Source organism: Coenobita brevimanus, chromosome 40 (genome assembly GCF_032717465.1).
Source record: "Coenobita brevimanus isolate Jiangsu-jjx chromosome 40, ASM3271746v2, whole genome shotgun sequence".
In the NCBI taxonomy this organism is placed as follows: Eukaryota; Metazoa; Arthropoda; class Malacostraca; order Decapoda; family Coenobitidae; genus Coenobita; species Coenobita brevimanus.
The window spans coordinates 3,808,777-3,828,876 of record NC_136993.1 but is presented as its reverse complement, the minus strand read 5'-3'; the positions used below and the strand labels follow the sequence as shown (position 1 = coordinate 3,828,876).

At 45.7% G+C, this 20,100-nt stretch overlaps 1 protein-coding gene across 1 annotated transcript in view; it reads left to right on the top strand.

Annotated features, from left to right (window-relative positions):
- Positions 1–19,459, top strand: part of Zw10 (Zeste-white 10 kinetochore protein) — an 85,519-nt gene extending 66,060 nt beyond the window's left edge. Inside the window, exons 13-15 of the mRNA XM_080270398.1 lie at positions 1,428–1,565; positions 5,773–5,906; positions 19,188–19,459. Coding sequence (XP_080126524.1) covers positions 1,428–1,565; positions 5,773–5,906; positions 19,188–19,424 — 509 coding nt within the window. The 3' untranslated portion in view covers positions 19,425–19,459. The remainder of the gene's footprint in view (positions 1–1,427; positions 1,566–5,772; positions 5,907–19,187) is intronic.
- Positions 19,460–20,100: the final 641 nt, after the last annotated feature.

The following is a 20,100-nucleotide window of genomic DNA, read 5'->3' as shown; positions in this document are numbered from 1 at the left end:
GCCGCATATGACAATCCCGTGCAGTTCCTCCATCGCAAACCAGCAGACGTTTGAGCCAAGATGGCAGCCCAGTTTTTACATTCACTGTGATTGTTTCCCATTCAGTTTCGTGAGTGCAAGGCCATTGAAACACTATTTCTATCACTGAATTACTGTGCAAATGCACAGTGAATAGTGCAGTGCACAATATTAAGTGGAGCTGTAACTTTTTGTTTGTGAAATAATGAAAGTTATGGCTCAGAAATCATTATCTGGCAAGCATGATACCCCTAGCGGAAAGTGTGGTGCTACTGCGGGTGCTGAGGACAAGCCTAAATGGGCAAGACTTTTTGAGGTATTGTGTCCCCTGACCCCCAGTGTATCCCCATTGAACCCATGTTAAATTAATATACAGTAAATCAGTATACAATAGGTTTTCACTTAACATAACATCATTGCACACAGGGTCTTGACTGTACCTCATATCCTCTCCACTAAAATCCTTGGAATGACATATGACACTGGAAACACCTTCAAGGACCACATACTAGGCATAAAAGGCAGTACACCTGCAGACTACCATAAAATCTTTTAGGGAACTGTCAGGGACAGACTTTGGGCAAAAACAAAAAAGAATAAAGTAAGAAACTTCTTAGTCTACAAACAGTATACCAGGTCAGTAGTGTCCTGTGCTTCCCTTGCATAGGCTCCCATCTTATCTGACACCCACTGTAACATCTTGCAGACCATACAGAACACCACTCTACATATCATGACTGGTTGCCCCAATACTACTCCCTATCTCACTTACACTCGGAAACTAAAGTCTTTTCCCAATGGAGAGTCTCTCAGCATGAGAAGCACAATTCTGTGCAGCAGCCTGTGCTAACACACAACAACCATTATAATTTTATGACAGCCATACAGTACAACTAGGCCCCTAAAACCGTCACCACAAAAACGTTACTAGACCTACATCAGCAACATCCCACCTCCATACATTTTTACACTAACAGTAAAAAAATTACATACCCATCTCATCCATAGGGTAGTATACTGCCTCAATCAGAACACAGTACTACAAGTCCCCCTTCCAGCTGTTCACCCATCATAGGTGTTTTTAAATCGAGCTGATGAAGTTCACCTAGCTAGGCTTGGATCAAGACATAACCAGCCCTCCTGAGTTATCAGCTTGGATATGGTTTTAGTGGCATTGCTGACAACATGTGGCCTGCATGTAGAAGAGGCCCACACAGCACGCACACAGTGGAGCACTGTACAACACATGCCACACAGAGACACATTCGCAACATCAGTGGTGTAGGGAATCTGTGGGACAACCCCATAGGGGTAGTTGCATATATGTGGTCAACAAGTTTGCTTGGTTAAGACAGACCAGAATTAAAGAACAACATCAACATTAACCTCATCCTTTTTTTATTCCACAGGTATAGAGACGCTTGGTAGTGATGGTAGCTGTGTGAGTAAAGCCCAGCAGGGGATGAGGCAGGTTCTGCACCAGCTTCAACTGCTTCATCGTGTCTGGCAAAATGTCTTGCCACATACAGTCTACACTAAAGCTATTGGTAAAGCTTGTAGTTAAATGTAATAAATGATATCATACTTCCCAGTATGATGTTATTTACTTTGGAAAACCAGTTGTTATGATGGGATTGATTTTTACTGCATTAACTTCTTCACAACCAGATTTCTCCCTCTAAGCTGAATAATATTGTCTTAAGATACTGGTAGCAAGAATTAAATTTAAAGTCAGTGGATCAAAAGGGTTATGAATTTATATTCAAATTGGCCATGGTACAACTGATATTTTCCAAGCGTCAGTACCATCAAGTTACTTCCAGATAGTTACTGAGAACTGTTGGAAAAAATATATATCAGGTGTATATTAAGATTTATATTAATCTTTGAGTCACAGCTTAGACCTTGACTCAAACTACTTATGGCTTTCTAGCACCTGTCAAGAAATAAGGGCAGTCCTTGCTGTTCGTCATGAATGTTCCATAATGTCACAGCTTTTTACATACATTTGGTACTGTCATCATCATCATCATCATCCAGATCTACTTTCCCATCTTGGGCAGTGTGAGGAGTAGCAACGTCCAGACAGCCAAAGTTTGCCCAATTCAACAGGCCACTCATCATTCAAGTCCTCAAAATCCTGGCTCCATCAGATGGGGGGGGGGAGAATCACGTTTTGTGACTTCACATATACCTATCTGACAGAGCCAATCCGAATGCTGTCATGTTAAAAAGGGGTGCCAAATCCCTGGTTATGTACTTCACACAAAATTCATCCATCCAGCTTGGTCTCTTGTCAGCCCCTTAGCCTCACCAACTTCCATACCTCTCCTCCTCACACACTCATCCACCACATCTCTCCACCTTCTTCTTGGCCTGCTTCACCTCCTCCTCCTCCTTCAGATTCACTCAGATATACCTTTTTCACCACTTGTCCATTCTCTCCACATGACCATACCATCCCAGCACACTCTCTTCAATTGTGGTGTCCACAGACTTCCTCACTTTGCATCTTTCACGTATCACATTATTCCATATCCTGTCCACTCATTGTACTCCACATACATTCCTCAGCAGCCCCATCTCCACTGCTCTTACTCTTGACTTTTCATTTTCATGTCACACCATAGTCTTACATCCATATGTTAAAGTTGGCACGAACACACCTTTATGTACTTCTCATGCAGCTGCAACACTCAAGCCTCTGTTTCTTATTAAGGCCTTCATAACACAAGCTACTTTCTTTCCTTAAGTCACTTTACTTTCCACTTCTTTTGCACATTTTCCTCTTTTTTTTCTATCACTTTTCCCAGGTATTTGAACACTCTCACCAGTTCCAGTCTCTCTCCATTCAGTATAACATCACGCTGGGAGTCACCTTCTCTCTCAGTAACCATCACTTTACTCTTTTCTACATTTACTCTCAAGGCACAACACTCACAGACATCTCCATAACTCTGCATTAGCCCACCAAGTTCTTGTCCGGTATTTGCAAGCAGTATTGCATCATCAGCATACAACAAATTTAAGATATTCCATCCATCACCATTCTTTACCAACGCCATCCCTTTCTCCATTACTTGTGTTTTTACTTCTCTCATCACCCCATCCATATATATATATATTGAACAACCACGGAGACATCACACAACCATGTCGCACGCCTGCAGATGCCCCCCACCCCTTTTTTTTTTTTTTTTTTTTTTTTTTTTTTTTTTTTTAGGAAGAAGGAACCAGAGGTCAGGAACCCACAAACCATTCCTTCCAAGAAAGAAAAAGAAAAAATACAACAGAGAGCCAAATTCAAGATCCGTTCATTTCCCGATGCCTGGACACACTGCATTCGAAAGACCCTTATGCATACCTCACTACCATCTTAAAAACTCTTGACAGCACCTAGCAGCTTACCATCTACACCGTACATGCACAAAACTTTCCACAATCCTTCTCTGTCTAAAGTAGAAATCCGACTATTTGGCGCCTACAGGACCCCTCCGATGCCGAGTAACCGTATCTTATACGTATTGGTGAACACAGTCATCACTTCTTATATTGTTACAGATGTGTTTGGAGAGAGTACTGTATACTGTATGATACTGTAGTATGTACAGTACTGTAATCAATACAGTACTATACCTGAATCTGAGTAATATAGAAACTAGTGAACATACACAAGGGTAATGACACAGTAGGCCTACAAGTCACAGGTAACACTTCCTGGATTGCCGAGATGATTTGGAATATTTGCCAAATAATCAAAGACTCTTGTAAATGGGACTACTTCTCAAAACTGCCTAAATATTGGATGTGCTGAATCGTTGGACTTTAACTGTACTTTGTCGTATGCGCTTTCCAGATCCATAAATGCCATAAACACCTTATTGTCGTTCTCACATGCCTTCTCCACTATCTGTCTCTTTGCAAATATTTGATCCACACATCCTGTGCCACTCCTAATGTCACCCTGTTCGTCGCTCACTAGGACTTCTGATATCTCTCATACTGACTCTGTAATAATTCTTCTTGATGCTGTCAGTTGAGGGAATTGGTAAATTAGCTGTTTAGGTAGCAGTGGAACTCCAAGTGGCAACATTTTTGAAAATGTCTTTAATTAACCCTTAGACATACTGATGATGGGCTGGCCCATCATGCATTTGTCAACCTGTGATGTTAGTATGATGAGTTTGCCTGTCATCCAATGTAGTCTCTAAGGAAATATTGTGGGAGTCATCATTTTTGTTGGATGATGGGCAAAAGTGGGCAGAGCTATGCCTGCCAAGCTAGTGCATGCATGCTCACTTGTTTTCCTCTGCTCAGTGTTGTGTGAGGTTGCTTACAGATTGGATATACCCCTCTTGATCTCCTGCAGAAAGTGCCTATTTCTCTGGAACTATTGCATTTTTTTTCCCAGAAAATTTTTGCGAATGTTGTTGAAGGTGTGTGTGTCAAGGCTAGCAAAATGTCTAAGGCAAAGAGGTCGTTGTTTAAAGGCAAAGGTCCTGCTAATATTTGTGGTGACCCCCCCACCACCACCATGAAAGGGTTAATGGCAAATATATATCTATATATATATATATAGATATATATATATATATATATATATTATATATATATATATATATATCTATATATATATATATAGATATATATATAAAGAAACATACAATAAGGATTTGCTATGTAGACATTGTTTGTGCCCAAACTACACAGTATTTGGCAGCATTATGGTCAAATGCCCTGATTCCTTCTCAGGACCTCATCTCTTGTTTTCCTTGGTTTGCCAGTAAGGGCTGTGTCTTCCATGTTCAGGTTTCTTATGGACTCAAGTCAGTAAAATGAATGGAAAGGGTAACACATAAAAGAGCTCAAATTCTTTGTTATTGTCATCTGCAGACCCTGACTCCCTCCTGGGAACCCCCAGTGGAGGATGGTCATTATAGAACCTCCTTCAGGCTACTTTGGCAGTAGTTAGAAAGGTTGTCTGTTAAGTGATTCAGGTTCAGTCCTAGGATGAGGTAGAACAGTTTGATTAATTAAAAAAAAAAAATCCTTGCTAATACCACTACACCAGTCCTGAATAAGGAAGCCTTCTCATGTATTCAGTATGGACAGTGAGCATTGGTGCTAAAGTCATAACATGTAGGTGTGTGTAGAGGACTGCCGGCACTAAGGGATCAGGCAAGTCAACCTTTGCACGGAGTGGAATAAAAAAAAAAAATCCTCCCTCTCTCTCTCACTCTCTCTAAAACATGCCTGTATCTCCTTTGTGTTAGGTAACTTACATAGCTAGTTGCCTGCTTTCAGTTCTACCCAAGTCCACATACACATCTTACTTTCACTTTTAATATTTAACAATATCCTAAGTACCTTTAACTAAACAAGCATACAGTGCAAATGAGACAGGCCTATGGTGGAGTGTGTATAAAGAAATCACATTTTTATTATATCACGCTAAAATGTAATGAATATATAGAAGTGGCCATCCAAAAATGGTAACAAGATGGGTTTGCATATTGACGTAGGGTTTTGTAGGGGTTGTACGCCCTATAGAGGAGTTGAGGTTGTAGTACAGCATTATCCAAAAAAATTGCTTATCCAACAAGGCCTTGGCTGAATTATGACAACTAGAAAAGGAGTTACTGTATTGTAGTGATAATCTGGTGTCACACCTCAGTAATTTCAGGACAAATTGAAATGAAAAGAGTATAATGATAACACTTTACCATTCTGTAATCACTGACACATCTTATGCAGGTACACTTGTTGGGTCGGTGGTTGAAGAAGTGGTGGTGAGAGTGGTAGGACTTGAAGACATCTCTGCTGATGCTGCTCTTGCCCTCATCAACATTCTCAATATCCTGAAAGACTTTGTGCCAAGCCTCTTTCAGGTAAACTCTCTGGCTTATTTGTTTAGTTTATGTACTGAAATTGCAGATATACAACCATGAGCAAAAGTTTGCCAGCAGTTCTCTGCCTACAGTGGTAATAGAAGCTGGTACATGAATTGCTTTTATGTGATAACAAAATGAAGCACACAAAAGTTACCATGCGAAGGTCGGTTAGTCTTTGTTGTTTGGGTATGACTGAGAAATGTAGAAGGGAGGACACATTGTTGGAAAAGGATTGTCAGCTAACTTTTGCCCATGACTGTACCCTGTTCCTTTTCAGTATAGTACTGTTTTCTTTATGGGACACTTTTCTGTTGCATGAAGGGAGGTTATGGGTGGTCCCTCATGCTGTGCACTGATGTAGTGCAATACCCCTGGTGACCCCTATACAATGTTTAGACACCTTGTAGTGAAGTAAGTTAAAGTGCTCCAACCATATGTGGTCCCTAAGGATGGTGGTTGGGATTTATTGATCACTTGATGCCACTAATGTATGAGCAAGTAGTCACACTTGCCATGAATATCTGGACTTCCTTGCCTTGAGTTCCATTGTTCTTGATGGAGCAGTACTGTACTGGATAGGGTGATGGATGGATGTAGATGGTTAGGAATTCGAGATGGACCCAGGACTCTGAAGACTTGGATACCTGTGTGATCCATTTCACTAGGCACACTGCAGATAGTGCTTCCAGTTTCATTTTCTGTCTTCCTTGTTTTCGGATCCTGTAGGTTGCAATTAAGGATGGAATGATGATGAGGATGATAATGTTTGAGGTAGTAGGACAGGAAGAACTCACTGTCATTAGCTAGTTGTTATATTATTTTTATTATTATTATTATTTTTTAATCATCATCCAATCCTACACTGCCCCATGAGGAGCGTAGGAGCCTGGTACTAGGCAAGTTGGTCATGACATTTAAGATGAGAGTGACCAGCCTCACTCATCCCTGAGTGGCATTACGTGAGTAATAAACCCCAACCATCCCTTGGATATAAATCTTCACCAGCTCAATCCGATTGGAGCGCCGTAATTACTCACTAAACCACCAGGCGCCAAAATCTGGTTATATGGTTACCACCCAGCATAGTAAATGGTTTCCTGGTGTACAGGAAACCATTTGGCTTGTCACTCAGTGTAGAGTCACCTACAGGAAGGGGAAAGAATGAAGGAAAGAAAGACAGAAGAGGGAGTGTAAAGTCACCCAGAGGCAGAAGGATGAGGAAAGAATGAAGGAAAGAAAGACAGAAGAGGGAGTGTAAAGTCACCCATAGGCAGAAGGATGAGGAAAGAATGAAGGAAAGAAAGACAGAAGAGGATGGAAGGAAAGAAGGATGGAGGAGAGGAAAGGGCAGACACCCGAGAGCAGCACTACATCGAGTAAGTGGATTATTATTATTTTTATTTTTATTATTATTATTATTATTATTATTATTATTTTATTATTATTATTATCATCATCCCCCCTGGGGGTAGGGGGGGTTTCAAGAATACTCCCCCAGTATCCCTGCTTGTTGTAAAAGGAGACTAAAAGGGTTGGCAGAGGGTTAGTGCCCCTCCCCGGAATACAGCTAACTAAAAAGACAAACAAGAAGCCTCGGACAAGGACTGATCAAAAGATGACGACCAAGGACCAGACAAAGGACATGGTAAATCGGAACGTGGAATGTAAGGGGAGCGATTGATGAGGTGAAAGAGAGAGAGATTGTCCAGGTGCTTGAGGGCGCGAAAGTTAATGTATGCGGAATAACTGAAACGAAATGGAGTGGTGAGAGTGTGAGAGAATGGGAGTATGGATAGAGTATACTGTATGTGCAGGAGTAGGTGAGAATGAGAGGACAAAAGAAGGAGTATGTATAGTTGTGAGTAAAAGATGGAAGAAGAGCATAAGAGAGTATGGATCAGTTGGGTCAAGGATTGTGTGGGTAAGATTGAAAGTTGGAATACAAATGTGGGCGATTGTGTGTGTGTATGCGCCAACGCAAGATCGTGCTAGCAGAGTGAGAGAAGAGTTCTGGACAAATGTGGAAGTGTGCATGGAAAAGTTTGGAAGGAATGAGAGAGTGTTTTTGATCGGTGATATGAATGGTGTAATGCTGGGTCGAATTAGGCTCGACTTCTCGCGCCTATTTCACCCAACGGGAAGCGGGGTCCTCTTTCGAGACCGGAGCTAGTGCAATAAAGAGAGGTAGGACATAAAAACCTTCGGCAACACCATACACGTATATTAACACAGTCAGACACAAGACACTTCAGCAGACATTACATCACAATATATAGCAATACAAAACCTTATCTAAAATATTGTGTATCTCGCAGGATACTAGCTTCCTAGATATTAATGACAATACAACAAATCTTAGTACTAGGAGTACAGTAAATACCCGTGCACGCGGAGCGCGTGAGGGGAGGGGGGGGGGTTGTGACCTACCAGGAGGGGGGGGAAGTAGGGAGACACAGAGAGTGACTTAGAACGGCGAGGGGGAAGTTATGGTAATATTTAATGAGGCCCGATATTAACAAGGGAGTTTAGGTGTTTTCTGTTGGCAAGAATTCTTTGACAATTAACTCTGGTTCTTATTTGGACTTTAAGAGCGGGGGTGAGGAAATGGAGAGAGTTTTTAGGGATAGCGTGCGGAACAGGGGAATATAGTTATTACTCGCTGTCCTCGTTGTTTTGGGGACACTAGGTTTCTGTCGGCACAACTTATATATTACACATCTCCCCGGTAGGTTATGTAGACTCGCACTTCCCAACGCGTAACAAAGTCGGAACCCTCGTAAATTCTATTCCATTATATTACTCAGAGCTTAGCCAATAGCACTCCAATAATGTGTTAGTCTTTCTTCGGGCTCTAGAGAGAATCCTTAGAAAACTTCGGGATGACACTCGCACGTATCTTCACTTGAGGTCTCTACCCACATTCTTGCCCGTTAACGGAGTATTATGTCCTGGTTTACCCCAATGGAAATTACATGAAATTACTGCACTAGTCTTATTCTAAGAGAGTCACACTTAACCTACTTCACGATTATTACAGGATCACTCGTATTTCTCGTGGAGAGAAACACGGTTACCTCAGTGATGATCCGGTCGGACTGGGGGCGTCGTCAGGGTAGGGCGAGCCGGGAGGGCACGGGGCGACTCGCTAGGGCGTCCTCTCACGTCCGGGGGTTTGTGGACTGGGCTCCGGTGTAAGGCCCTTGGGACTGGGGCCGAAGAGGGCTAGGAACCTCTGGGTCAGGTCCCGGCGTCGCGGGGGCGTGGTGAGGTCTCGCCCGGGTGTCCTGGGGCGGGCCGGAAGAGGCGACGGACTGCTGTCTCCTATGAGCAGGGGCGCCGACAGGGGAGGACTGCGGCAGCGGCTGTCACGGGGGCCCGACAGGTGGGTCTTCTCAAGGGCCTCGCGCAGGGAACAGAGGCCGGGGGAAACAGGGAGGTCTTTCCTCCTTACTATACCCTGGGAGCGACCATCGATCATCTCTACCGGAGTGCTGAGGGAGCGACCGTGGATTGTCTCTACCTGAGCTTTCAGGGAGCGACCATTGATCGTCTCTACCTGATTTTTATGGGAGCGACCATAGATCGTCTCTACCTTGTTTTTATGGGAGCGACCATTGATCGTCTCTACCGGAGTGCTGAGGAAGCGACCGTCGATCGTCTCTACCTGAGCTTTCAGGGAGCGACCATTGATCGTCTCTACCTGATTTTTATGGGAGCGACCATAGATCGTCTCTACCTTGTTTTTATGGGAGCGACCATTGATCGTCTCTACCGGGTTTTGATGGGAGCGACCATAGATTGTCTCTACCTTGACACTATTAGAGCGACCATAGATCGTCTCTACCTTAGGGGCGCTGTCTGGAGTGCTGGTTCTGACTCCACCCCTAGCTAACTCGGTGATTCCGCCACGCGAAGGTAGTGTCTTTCGCCTACGGTGGCGGCGGCGTGGTGGTTGAGTGTCACAGGGGCGCACGGCCCGGGCTGACATGCGTCGTTGTTGCCCGGACTGGTGGTGGCTGGTGGCGGCTACCCCATGGGGTCCGAGTGGGGGTGTTGGCATTCTCGTGGGCGAACTCCGTTGTTTCTGGTTCGCCTCGTTGTTGGGGATACTATGGTATTCTCCGGAATATTCCAGAGTTCCGTATGTGTGTCTGTTAAAGCCACGTATTTCACCACCGTGTTCTTGAAAAAAGTCACGTCCCTGTGGCTGGAGGTGGAACGCTAGAGTGTTGGAGGTGGTGTAAACGGGCTGGAGGTGTCGGAGTGTGTTCTGCCAGGCGACAGTGTAAGAATTTTCCTCCTGTGCTTGGTCATAGGTGAGGAAGAGGGCGGAGGGGGTGGTGGTGTGCTGGAGGATATTTAACAGGTGGTGTGGCCCGCAGAGCCGGTGGTTCTTGGTAAGGGTAGGGGCCCATACGGCCCGCTTAATTCTGATGTTGCTTGGTGTGGCTGTCGGTGTGGTTGGAGGTTGAATGCTGGATAGAGTGGGTGAAGGCCGTGTTTGGTGTCGCGGTAATGCGGTGTTGAGTCTCTGGGGAGTACAGGTAGGAGGGATTTGGGCCTGATGTAGCTTGATGGTGTGTGTGTATCGGGTGGTTGGGCATAAGAGTCGGCCTGCGGGGGTGGCGGGGTGGGCGGGGCACGTGGGCTTGGGTGGAAAGGGTGAGGCGGCGGAGGGAAGGGGTGAGGGTGAGCGAGGCGTGGTGGGTGAGATGTCAGGTGTGGTGGAGGCTGAGGTGGTAGGGGAGGTGGAGGGGGATGGCGAGGAGGAACCATCGCACCCGTATGTGGAAGTGACAGGCGGTGCGGGAGCAGGGGGGGGTTGGGGTTGTGAGGTCGGTAGTGGTGGTGAGGTGGCAAGAGAGTTGGCTTGGAGGGTAGGTGGCGCGGGGTGGGGGGTGGAAGGCAGTAGACGGGGGGAGGTGGTTTTAGGAAGTAGGTTAGGGGAAGATGTGGAGAGGGTCCTAGGAGGCCTGTGAAGAGGGAGGCCGGTTTTGTGTTGCGGGAGTATAGTGGTGTGTGGGGTGGGAAGGTTAGAACTAGGGGCAGGAATAGGGGAAGGTAGAACAGAAGAGATAGTGAGAGGGGGGGGAAAAGGAGAGATACCGTTCTCCCCTGTCATAGACTGGGGGAGAGGTGAGGTGGCCCCCGCCATTACAGTGGGATGCAGGGGCAGGGGGGCGCTTTTTGTTTTTCCCTTTTTGTTTTTTTTTCCCCTGGGGCTTAGGGGATTTTGCGTATGGTGGGGAGGTTTGTAAGCGCCCTCGTGTCATTTGGCTGCACTGGGCAGCTTCTAGCTGCTCACGGATGTCGTGGATCGGACATCCGTGGTAGCACGGAGAAAATTCCCACGGGTTGATGGTGATGAGGTCAACGGGGAATTGCTTTATTTCGCCGATGCGTTGAGGGGTGGCATGGACGGCTAAAAGGCGCCTCATTAAACTGATATCTCTATCCATGTCTCCTGTTGGATCATGGATAATGAAGTGTTGTCTTACAACACTTGGGAGTACTCTGAGCAGAGTATTAAATGTATGTTGATCCCGGGTTTCTTCATCTGCCTCCGGGTAGGCAGCAGTAACCAGGCGTCTTGCCTGTAACAGGGTATTATCTAAATCCCCATCATAAGTAAAGCTATCCAATTTGGATAGAGCCACCACTTTGCCTAGTGATGGGGTGATGGCTTGGACCGCGAACTTGGTAAAGTTCTGCCAGGTGAGTTCTGGGATAATTTTTGGCGCAATATTCGCTGCGGCTTTACCCAGTAGTGGTAGTGTGACTGCAATTTTTTGTTGGTCATTATCGAAGCCAATATCTAGTAAGGGTTTAACTATTGCCAGATATGTGTGTATGTCATACTGGTCAGGGTCGAACTTGGGTAATTGAACGTGCGGTTTAGTTGCCATTTTGCCAAATATTTCCTATTTACCTCTCTTTTACGCTCGGATCTAGAACCACCGCTGGCCACTAGTGTAATGCTGGGTCGAATTAGGCTCGACTTCTCGCGCCTATTTCACCCAACGGGAAGCGGGGTCCTCTTTCGAGACCGGAGCTAGTACAATAAAGAGAGGTAGGACATAAAAACCTTCGGCAACACCATACACGTATATTAACACAGTCAGACACAAGACACTTCAGCAGACATTACATCACAATATATAGCAATACAAAACCTTATCTAAAATATTGTGTATCTCGCAGGATACTAGCTTCTTAGATATTAATGACAATACAACAAATCTTAGTACTAGGAGTACAGTAAATACCCGTGCGCGCGGAGCGCGTGAGGGGAGGGGGGGGGGTTTGTGACCTACCAGGAGGGGGGGGAAGTAGGAAGACACGGAGAGTGACTTAGAACGGCGAGGGGGAAGTTATGGTAATATTTAATGAGGCCCGATATTAACAAGGGAGTTTAGGTGTTTTCTGTTGGCAAGAATTCTTTGACAATTAACTCTGGTTCTTATTTGGACTTTAAGAGCGGGGGTGAGGAAATGGAGAGAGTTTTTAGGGATAGCGTGCGGAACAGGGGAATATAGTTATTACTCACTGTCCTCGTTGTTTTGGGGACACTAGGTTTCTGTCGGCACAACTTATATATTACACATCTCCCCGGTAGGTTATGTAGACTCGCACTTCCCAACGCGTAACAAAGTCGGAACCCTCGTAAATTCTATTCCATTATATTACTCAGAGCTTAGCCAATAGCACTCCAATAATGTGTTAGTCTTTCTTCGGGCTCTAGAGAGAAGTCCTTAGAAAACTTCGGGATGACACTCGCACGTATCTTCACTTGAGGTCTCTACCCACATTCATGCCCGTTAACGGAGTATTATGTCCTGGTTTACCCCAATGGAAATTACATGAAATTACTGCACTAGTCTTATTCTAAGAGAGTCACACTTAACCTACATCACGATTATTACAGGATCACTCGTATTTCTCGTGGAGAGAAACACGGTTATCTCAGTGATGATCCGGTCGGACTGGGGGCGTCGTCAGGGTAGGCGAGCCGGGAGGGCACGGGGCGACTCGCTAGGGCGTCCTCTCACGTCCGGGGGTTTGTGGACTGGGCTCCGGTGTAAGGCCCTTGGGACTGGGGCCGAAGAGGGCTAGGAACCTCTGGGTCAGGTCCCGGCGTCGCGGGGGCGTGGTGAGGTCTCGCCCGGGTGTCCTGGGGCGGGCCGGAAGAGGCGACGGACTGCTGTCTCCTATGAGCAGGGGCGCCGACAGGGGAGGACTGCGGCAGCGGCTGTCACGGGGGCCCGACAGGTGGGTCTTCTCAAGGGCCTCGCACAGGGAACAGAGGCCGGGGGAAACAGGGAGGTCTTTCCTCCTTACTATACCCTGGGAGCGACCATCGATCGTCTCTACCAGAGTGCTGAGGGAGCGACCGTGGATCGTCTCTACCTGAGCTTTCAGGGAGCGACCATTGATCGTCTCTACCTGATTTTTATGGGAGCGACCATAGATCGTCTCTACCTTGTTTTTATGGGAGCGACCATTGATCGTCTCTACCTTGTTTTTATGGGAGCGACCATCGATCGTCTCTACCTGAGCTTTCAGGAGCGACCATTGATCGTCTCTACCTGAGCTTTCAGGAGCGACCATTGATCGTCTCTACCTGATTTTTATGGGAGCGACCATAGATCGTCTCTACCTTGTTTTTATGGGAGCGACCATTGATCGTCTCTACCGGGTTTTGATGGGAGCGACCATAGATCGTCTCTACCTTGACACTATTTGAGCGACCATAGATCGTCTCTACCTTGACACTATTAGAGCGACCATAGATCGTCTCTACCTTAGGGGCGCTGTCTGGAGTGCTGGTTCTGACTCCACCCCTAGCTAACTTGGTGATTCCGCCATGCGAAGGTAGTGTCTTTCGCCTACGGTGGCGGCGGCGTGGTGGTTGAGTGTCACAGGGGCGCACGGCCCGGGCTGACATGCGTCGTTGTTGCCCGGACTGGTGGTGGCTGGTGGCGGCTACCCCATGGGGTCCGAGTGGGGGTGTTGGCATTCTCGTGGGCGAACTCCGTTGTTTCTGGTTCGCCTCGTTGTTGGGGATACTATGGTATTCTCCGGAATATTCCGGAGTTCCGTATGTGTGTCTGTTAAAGCCACGCATTTCAAATGGTAAAGTAGGAAATGTGAAGGTGGATGGAATAGTTGGTGAGTGGGATGTGCTTGCTGAGATAGATGAAAATGGCAGTGCGTTAGTGGACATTTGTGCTGGGAGGGGGTTGGTGATAGCCAATACCCTCTTCAGGCACAAAATGATCCACAGGTATACATGGCGAGTGATGAGAAGGGTGGGTGGTGAACTGAATGAAAGGAAGGCAATGATTGATTATGTGTGTGTGGATGAAAGGATGCGAAAATGTGTAATGGATGCAAGAGCTTATAGAGGTTGGGGGAGTGGACTTTCTGACCACTACTTGGTGGTGGCCAGAATCAAGGTCCAATTAGAATGGAGAAATAGAAGAAGGGAAGGACGGGAAGAAGGAGTATTTGTAAGGAGAGTGGAAAGGTTACAAGAGGATGAGAAAAAGGCAGAGTATAAGAGAGAAGTGGAGGAACAATTTGGCAAATATGAATTGGAGCAGATGGGGAATGTGGAAGGTGTGTGCAGGATATTTACAGAAGAAATATGTGCAGCATGTGATGTGGTGTGTGGGATGAAGAGAAGACGGAGGGGTGTGCAAGGAACAGCGTGGTGGAATAAAGAGGTGAGACAGGCTGTGGCACAAAAGAAGAAAGCAAACAATGAATGGATGAGAAATAGGGGCGTGGAAGAAGTTGAGAGGCGGAAGAGAGAGTTATATGTAGAAAGAAAGAGAGAGGTGAAAAGATTAGTAATAGTGAGTAAGAAGAGAGCGGATGAGGAATTTGGAAGGAACTTGAGTGTAAAGTGGAGGGACTGTAAGAAAATGTTCTGGAAAGAGGTGAAAAGAGTAAGACAGGGTGGAAGTGAAGTTAGCAGGGGAGTGAAAGATAAAAATGGTAGATTACCATGTTTAACAATTTCTTAACCCCTTAACCGCAGGGCGTCACTTTCGTGACGCTCGGGTGCAATGGATCATACCATGGGGCATCACTTTCGTGACGCTCGGGTGCAATGGATCATACCGCGGGGCATCACTTTTGTGATTCTGTGTTATTTTGAATTATCCCGGGCTTTCAAGTGGTGGCTTGTATTATCTATCAGTACTGCCAATGTCCAACACTAGTCAGCACTCCAAATCTCATCTGTACTCCCATCCATTGTTGACATTTTAGCCATTTTCCCCTGTTCCTGATTCCCCTCCCTACCTCCCCTCCAATACCCTGTCCTCTCACCTCCCTGGCCGCGCTGTGCTAAGCAAATCTCCCCCGGATTTTTCCACAGATTTCATCCATTGAAATAAGCCCTATGCCCTATACTTATACAAAATAATATATACCAAAAAAAAATAAGGTAAGTGATAGTGGTATACACCAGGAATTGGCTAATTATCACCTGACAACACCTCACATACATTCATTCGCTACATTACCACGGTAATTTCCCCTTTGAATTATGCCTTGTAATCTATTTCTGTAATAAAAATATATATCAGAAAGGAAGGGAGAAGCCAAAGTGACATTTACATTCACCTGGAACTACCTATTTCTTTATGTATTGCCAAGATTTTCTACCAATAATTTATTAGCATGTAAGTTAGCAGCTGTCAGCCCCATTGTCACTGTCAACCCTTGCCTTCTCAGATAAGCCGCGGCATTTAGTTCCTTGTCCTCCTTTGTGGTCAAAGCATGTTGCACTCGCGCCTCGCCATTTCTGCCGCTTCTGCACCCATTGCAAAGGGCCCCGTGACCTCTACACCCAGAAAAACTCATGGGGGAAGCAGGAAAGGACTAAGTGATTCTGCAGTGGAACGTGAACTAGCGGAATTATCAATGGTGATGATGGATAGTGATTTTGACCCTTCGGGGGATTCGTGTGATGAGCCGGGTGAGGAAATCGTGCCAGAAACTACTAGTACGAGTGCTTCAGTGTCCCAAGTTATCTCTAGCTCCAAGGGAAAGGAGCCGTTAGTGCAGCAAGGGAAGGAATTTGGGAAGGGAGTGAAAAGGCGGCAGGTTAGCCCCGGAACAATGGCCCCGCGTGACCCAGCCTGCCATGAGTCCCAAGTTGATTCACCTCCCCGTTCCCCAAGCCCCACTTCACTCATTTCTTTTCTTCCGCTGAATTATCTCCGGAGTCTTTGTCGTCGGAGTCACCACCAGCATCAACAGTGAAGGCAGGCCATAGAGGAAGAAGTAAATCCCTGACCCATAAAAGTAGAGTTGCTAGTAGAGTAAGGGCTGCTAGTGCTGTACGGCAACCCAGGGTCAGTGCGAGTGACCTTGAACTTGATAAATCTGCCTCACAGCCACCCTCCACCCTCACCCACCCTACACCGCCACGACAGGGAATCCTGGACGCCTTCGCGTGGACAGAAGGGTCCAATTTTGTCCCTGAACATCTCGATTTTGACGAGAGTTCCTCAGGAGTACAGCCTGCCTTCACTCTTGACGAGGATGCTGAGTGTGTGGACTCCCTTTTGGCCTTCCTTGATGACAAAGTCATGCAGCACACGTGATGAGACCAACAGGTATGAATCACAACGTGCTGCAAGTGGTACAGGTGCAGCCAAGATGCAACAGTGGTCCATGCTTGGAGTGCAGGAGCTGTATGTGTTCTTCGCCCTCATGCTTCTCATGCCACACTCAAAGAAGCATGAGTTGGAAGAATACTGGTCCATGGACCCCTTACTACCCTCACCCACCTTCAATAAGTACATGGCCAGAGATTGCTTCCGGAACATCATGGGAAACCTGCACTTTGCCGACAACGATGTACCTTCCCAAACCGACCCACTCTGGAAGATCCGGGAGATTCTGAGCAGAATGAAGGATAAGTTTATGACATTCTTCCACCCCTTTCAGAAGGTTGTCATTGACAAATCCTTGGTTTTGTTCAGAGGACGTCTTAGGTTTGTGCAGTACATTCCAAGCAAACGCCATCGCTTTGGAATCAAGTTCTTTGTACTGTGCGACTGTAAGACGGGGTTCATCCTTGACTTCGTCATTTATTCAGCCAGCACTGTCGATCTTGATAAAACACACCCCCTTGTCTTCTCAGGCTGTGTAGTGAAAGTGCTCCTTGAAAGGTATTTTGGTGGGAATCATGTGCTGTGTACAGACAACTATTATACAGCACCGAAACTTGCCAAATACCTTTCAGAGCACGGCATCAGCTCCTGCAGCACTGTGAAGAGTAATCGTGCCCACTTCCCTAAATTCCCAGAGGCAGGAACCTCGCACTGAGGAGACATGCACCTACGCAAGTCTGAGAAGATGCTGGCAATACGGTGGCATGACAAGAGGGTCGTGCACATGCTCACCACCGTACATAAGGGGGAAATGACAGACAGTGGGAAGGTCGACCGTAGGACAGGCGAACCTGTGAGGAAACTTGATGCTGTGTTAGACTACAATATCAACATGTGGCTGGTGGACAAGTCCGACATGATGATTGGAGAGATTGACTGCCTCAGGAAGAATACTAGGTGGTACAGGAAAGTTTTTCTGCATCTCATAGACATGACGATGCTGAACGCCTTCATCCTGTACAAGATGAAGGTCAAGCCACCCAAGTCCTTCTCCCTGAGGTTATTCACCTGGACTTGTGTTCAGCAGCTGCTTGAAAGATATGGTAGGGTGACAGCAGCAACTCCAAGGCGCCATCCAGTAACACTTCCCGACAGACTTGAGCAGAGGGCGTACATGGATCGGCACAGACTGCTGCAAATGCCTGCCACAGGCAAGAGGCAGGCTGCAATCCGCGGGTGCCAGGTGTGTGCACATACCACCCGACACACACCTGAACACAAACGCACCTCTTGGCAGTGCGCTGAGTGCCAGGTTCCTCTCTGTGTTACCTGCTTCTTTGATTACCACAGCCAGAAGCAGTTCTAAAAATGCAAGTGGGAAAGGAATGTGAAAATAATGTGTAAATAGCAAGTGAAAGCAATGGATGTACAGTACATATGATTGAACAGTGTAATATAGTTTTATGTTACTGAAAGTGACAGTGAATAACATAGTGTAAGTAAAATAAAAGTGTAAGTATTGAAAATACAATAGAAAATGTAAATAGAAATGTAAGTAATTAGTAATATAAGAATACGAGTACAAATACTTGATGTTATAACAGTGAAAGTGAATCCGTGGCTCTCTACGTATTTTACTGAATGAAAAATTGAATGACTTCAGTGACAATAAACTAATACTACTGAAGGAAACTTATGGATAAAGACTCCAGAGATATGTAAGTGTTATATAGTAATAGAAATATAAAGTGTGAGGGGTTTTATGAATAATAAATGACAGAATACCAACAGCGAACTAGCGCAAGTGGGAAGGTCATACGCGCTTGTAATTTTCATTGCTTTCACAGTGGGTCTTTTTTTGGAGTATGGATCCCAAACTACTTGATAATCATAGAGTAGTGTTTATAGTGTTAATATCTGGCTGTGGTAATCATATTACGGGTTGTCGGGAAGTGTAAAGTGGAGACTTCGTTACCCAACTTCAGAGGTCTCCACAAGTCCTACAGTAATCGACGAAGGCTCAACAAACATCCCAGGAGAAAGCTGAAGGTATTTGCCATATGCATATGTAATTTTAATATTCTAGGACTAATAACTGATTTTTGGCAAATATTTTTTGAGAGTCTGTCGGAGCCCGAATAACCCCACGGGACACGCAAAACATTGGGAAACATGCCCGCGGTGTAAGGGTTAAAGTGTTCTCTCCATCTGCTCACTTTTTCTCCCTTTTCCACCGTCAATCTACCATTTTTATCTTTCATTCCCTCAGCTAACTTCTTTATCACCCTGTGTTAACTCTCTTTACCTCCTTCCATAACAGTTTCTTACATTCCTTCCATCCCACATCATTTTAAGATTAGAAGTAAGGATGGCCTTCATTAGCCTCTTCACTAAGAAGGTAAGGTAAATATCATCATCTGGTAGCAGCAAGAATAAAGTACATTATCTCATTCTAGGGTTAAGGGTCAGGATCAGGTTGGTTGTATTGATGATTGAAGTCCTCAGTTATTGCCTTGTATTTTTGTGTTTCTAGATCCTACTGCACCCTAGGTGGGAATAAATATTATGCACACCATGTTTCTAAAAGACCCCATTGCTAGGTGGAAATGAGGAATAGATGATGATGATGATTGTATTTGATTATCAGGTTGAAGGGGAGAGTCGTACCAGCCCTGGTGACGTGGTCCGAGTGGTGCGTCTCTGGCCCAAGTTCTGTGAGCTGATTGTGGTACTGGGGGCCAGCCTGCGGGACATCGCAGACCGCTGGGCTGATGGGAAGGGACTGTTGGCCCACGAATTTACAGCCGATGAAGTCAAGCAGCTGGTTCGTGCACTGTTTCAGAATACTGACCGTCGAGCCCAAGTTTTGGCAAGAATCAAGTAAGGAAGACAACGAAAACAGTGTGGTAAAGGGTAATGTGGAGGGGGAAAGGAGAGAAACTTGGAAGGACAGAAAAAAAAAAAAATGGAAAAAGCACAAATGGAGAGAAGTGGAGGGACAAAGTGGGAAAGAGAGGAATGGAGAATGGATATAAAGGACCTCTAGCCCACGAGTTCACAGTAGACAAAGTCAGGCAGCTGGTTTATGCTCTTCAGAATACAGACTGCTGGGTGCAAGTTCTTTCTGGGACTACCAGTAAGTGAGTGTGATGATAAAAGTAGTTGTGATAATAAGAGGAATGGAAATGAAATATGGAGAAATGAAGAGAATATTTTGAGGAAGAAGGGAGAAAAGGTTAGAGGGCTAGAGAAGAAAGTGGAAGAGTGGCGAGAAAATATGGAGGGGCAGAGAAGAAGGCAACAGAGGAAAGTGAAGGAATGGAAAGGAGGGGAATGAGAGTTCACTGCTGATAATATCAAACAGGTGGTTTGTGCATTGTTGTTGGTGCCAATGATAAAAGTGAAGAAAGACAAAAATAGAGTGCACAGGCTCCCTAGGATGAAGTTAAGTAACTGGTTATTGCACTCTATCAAAACCAGTGGTCTAATGGGTTAGAATGCAGTGTTGACTGATAAGATCCATGTCCACTATACTGTTTTTGCTTTAACTTAGTATATAA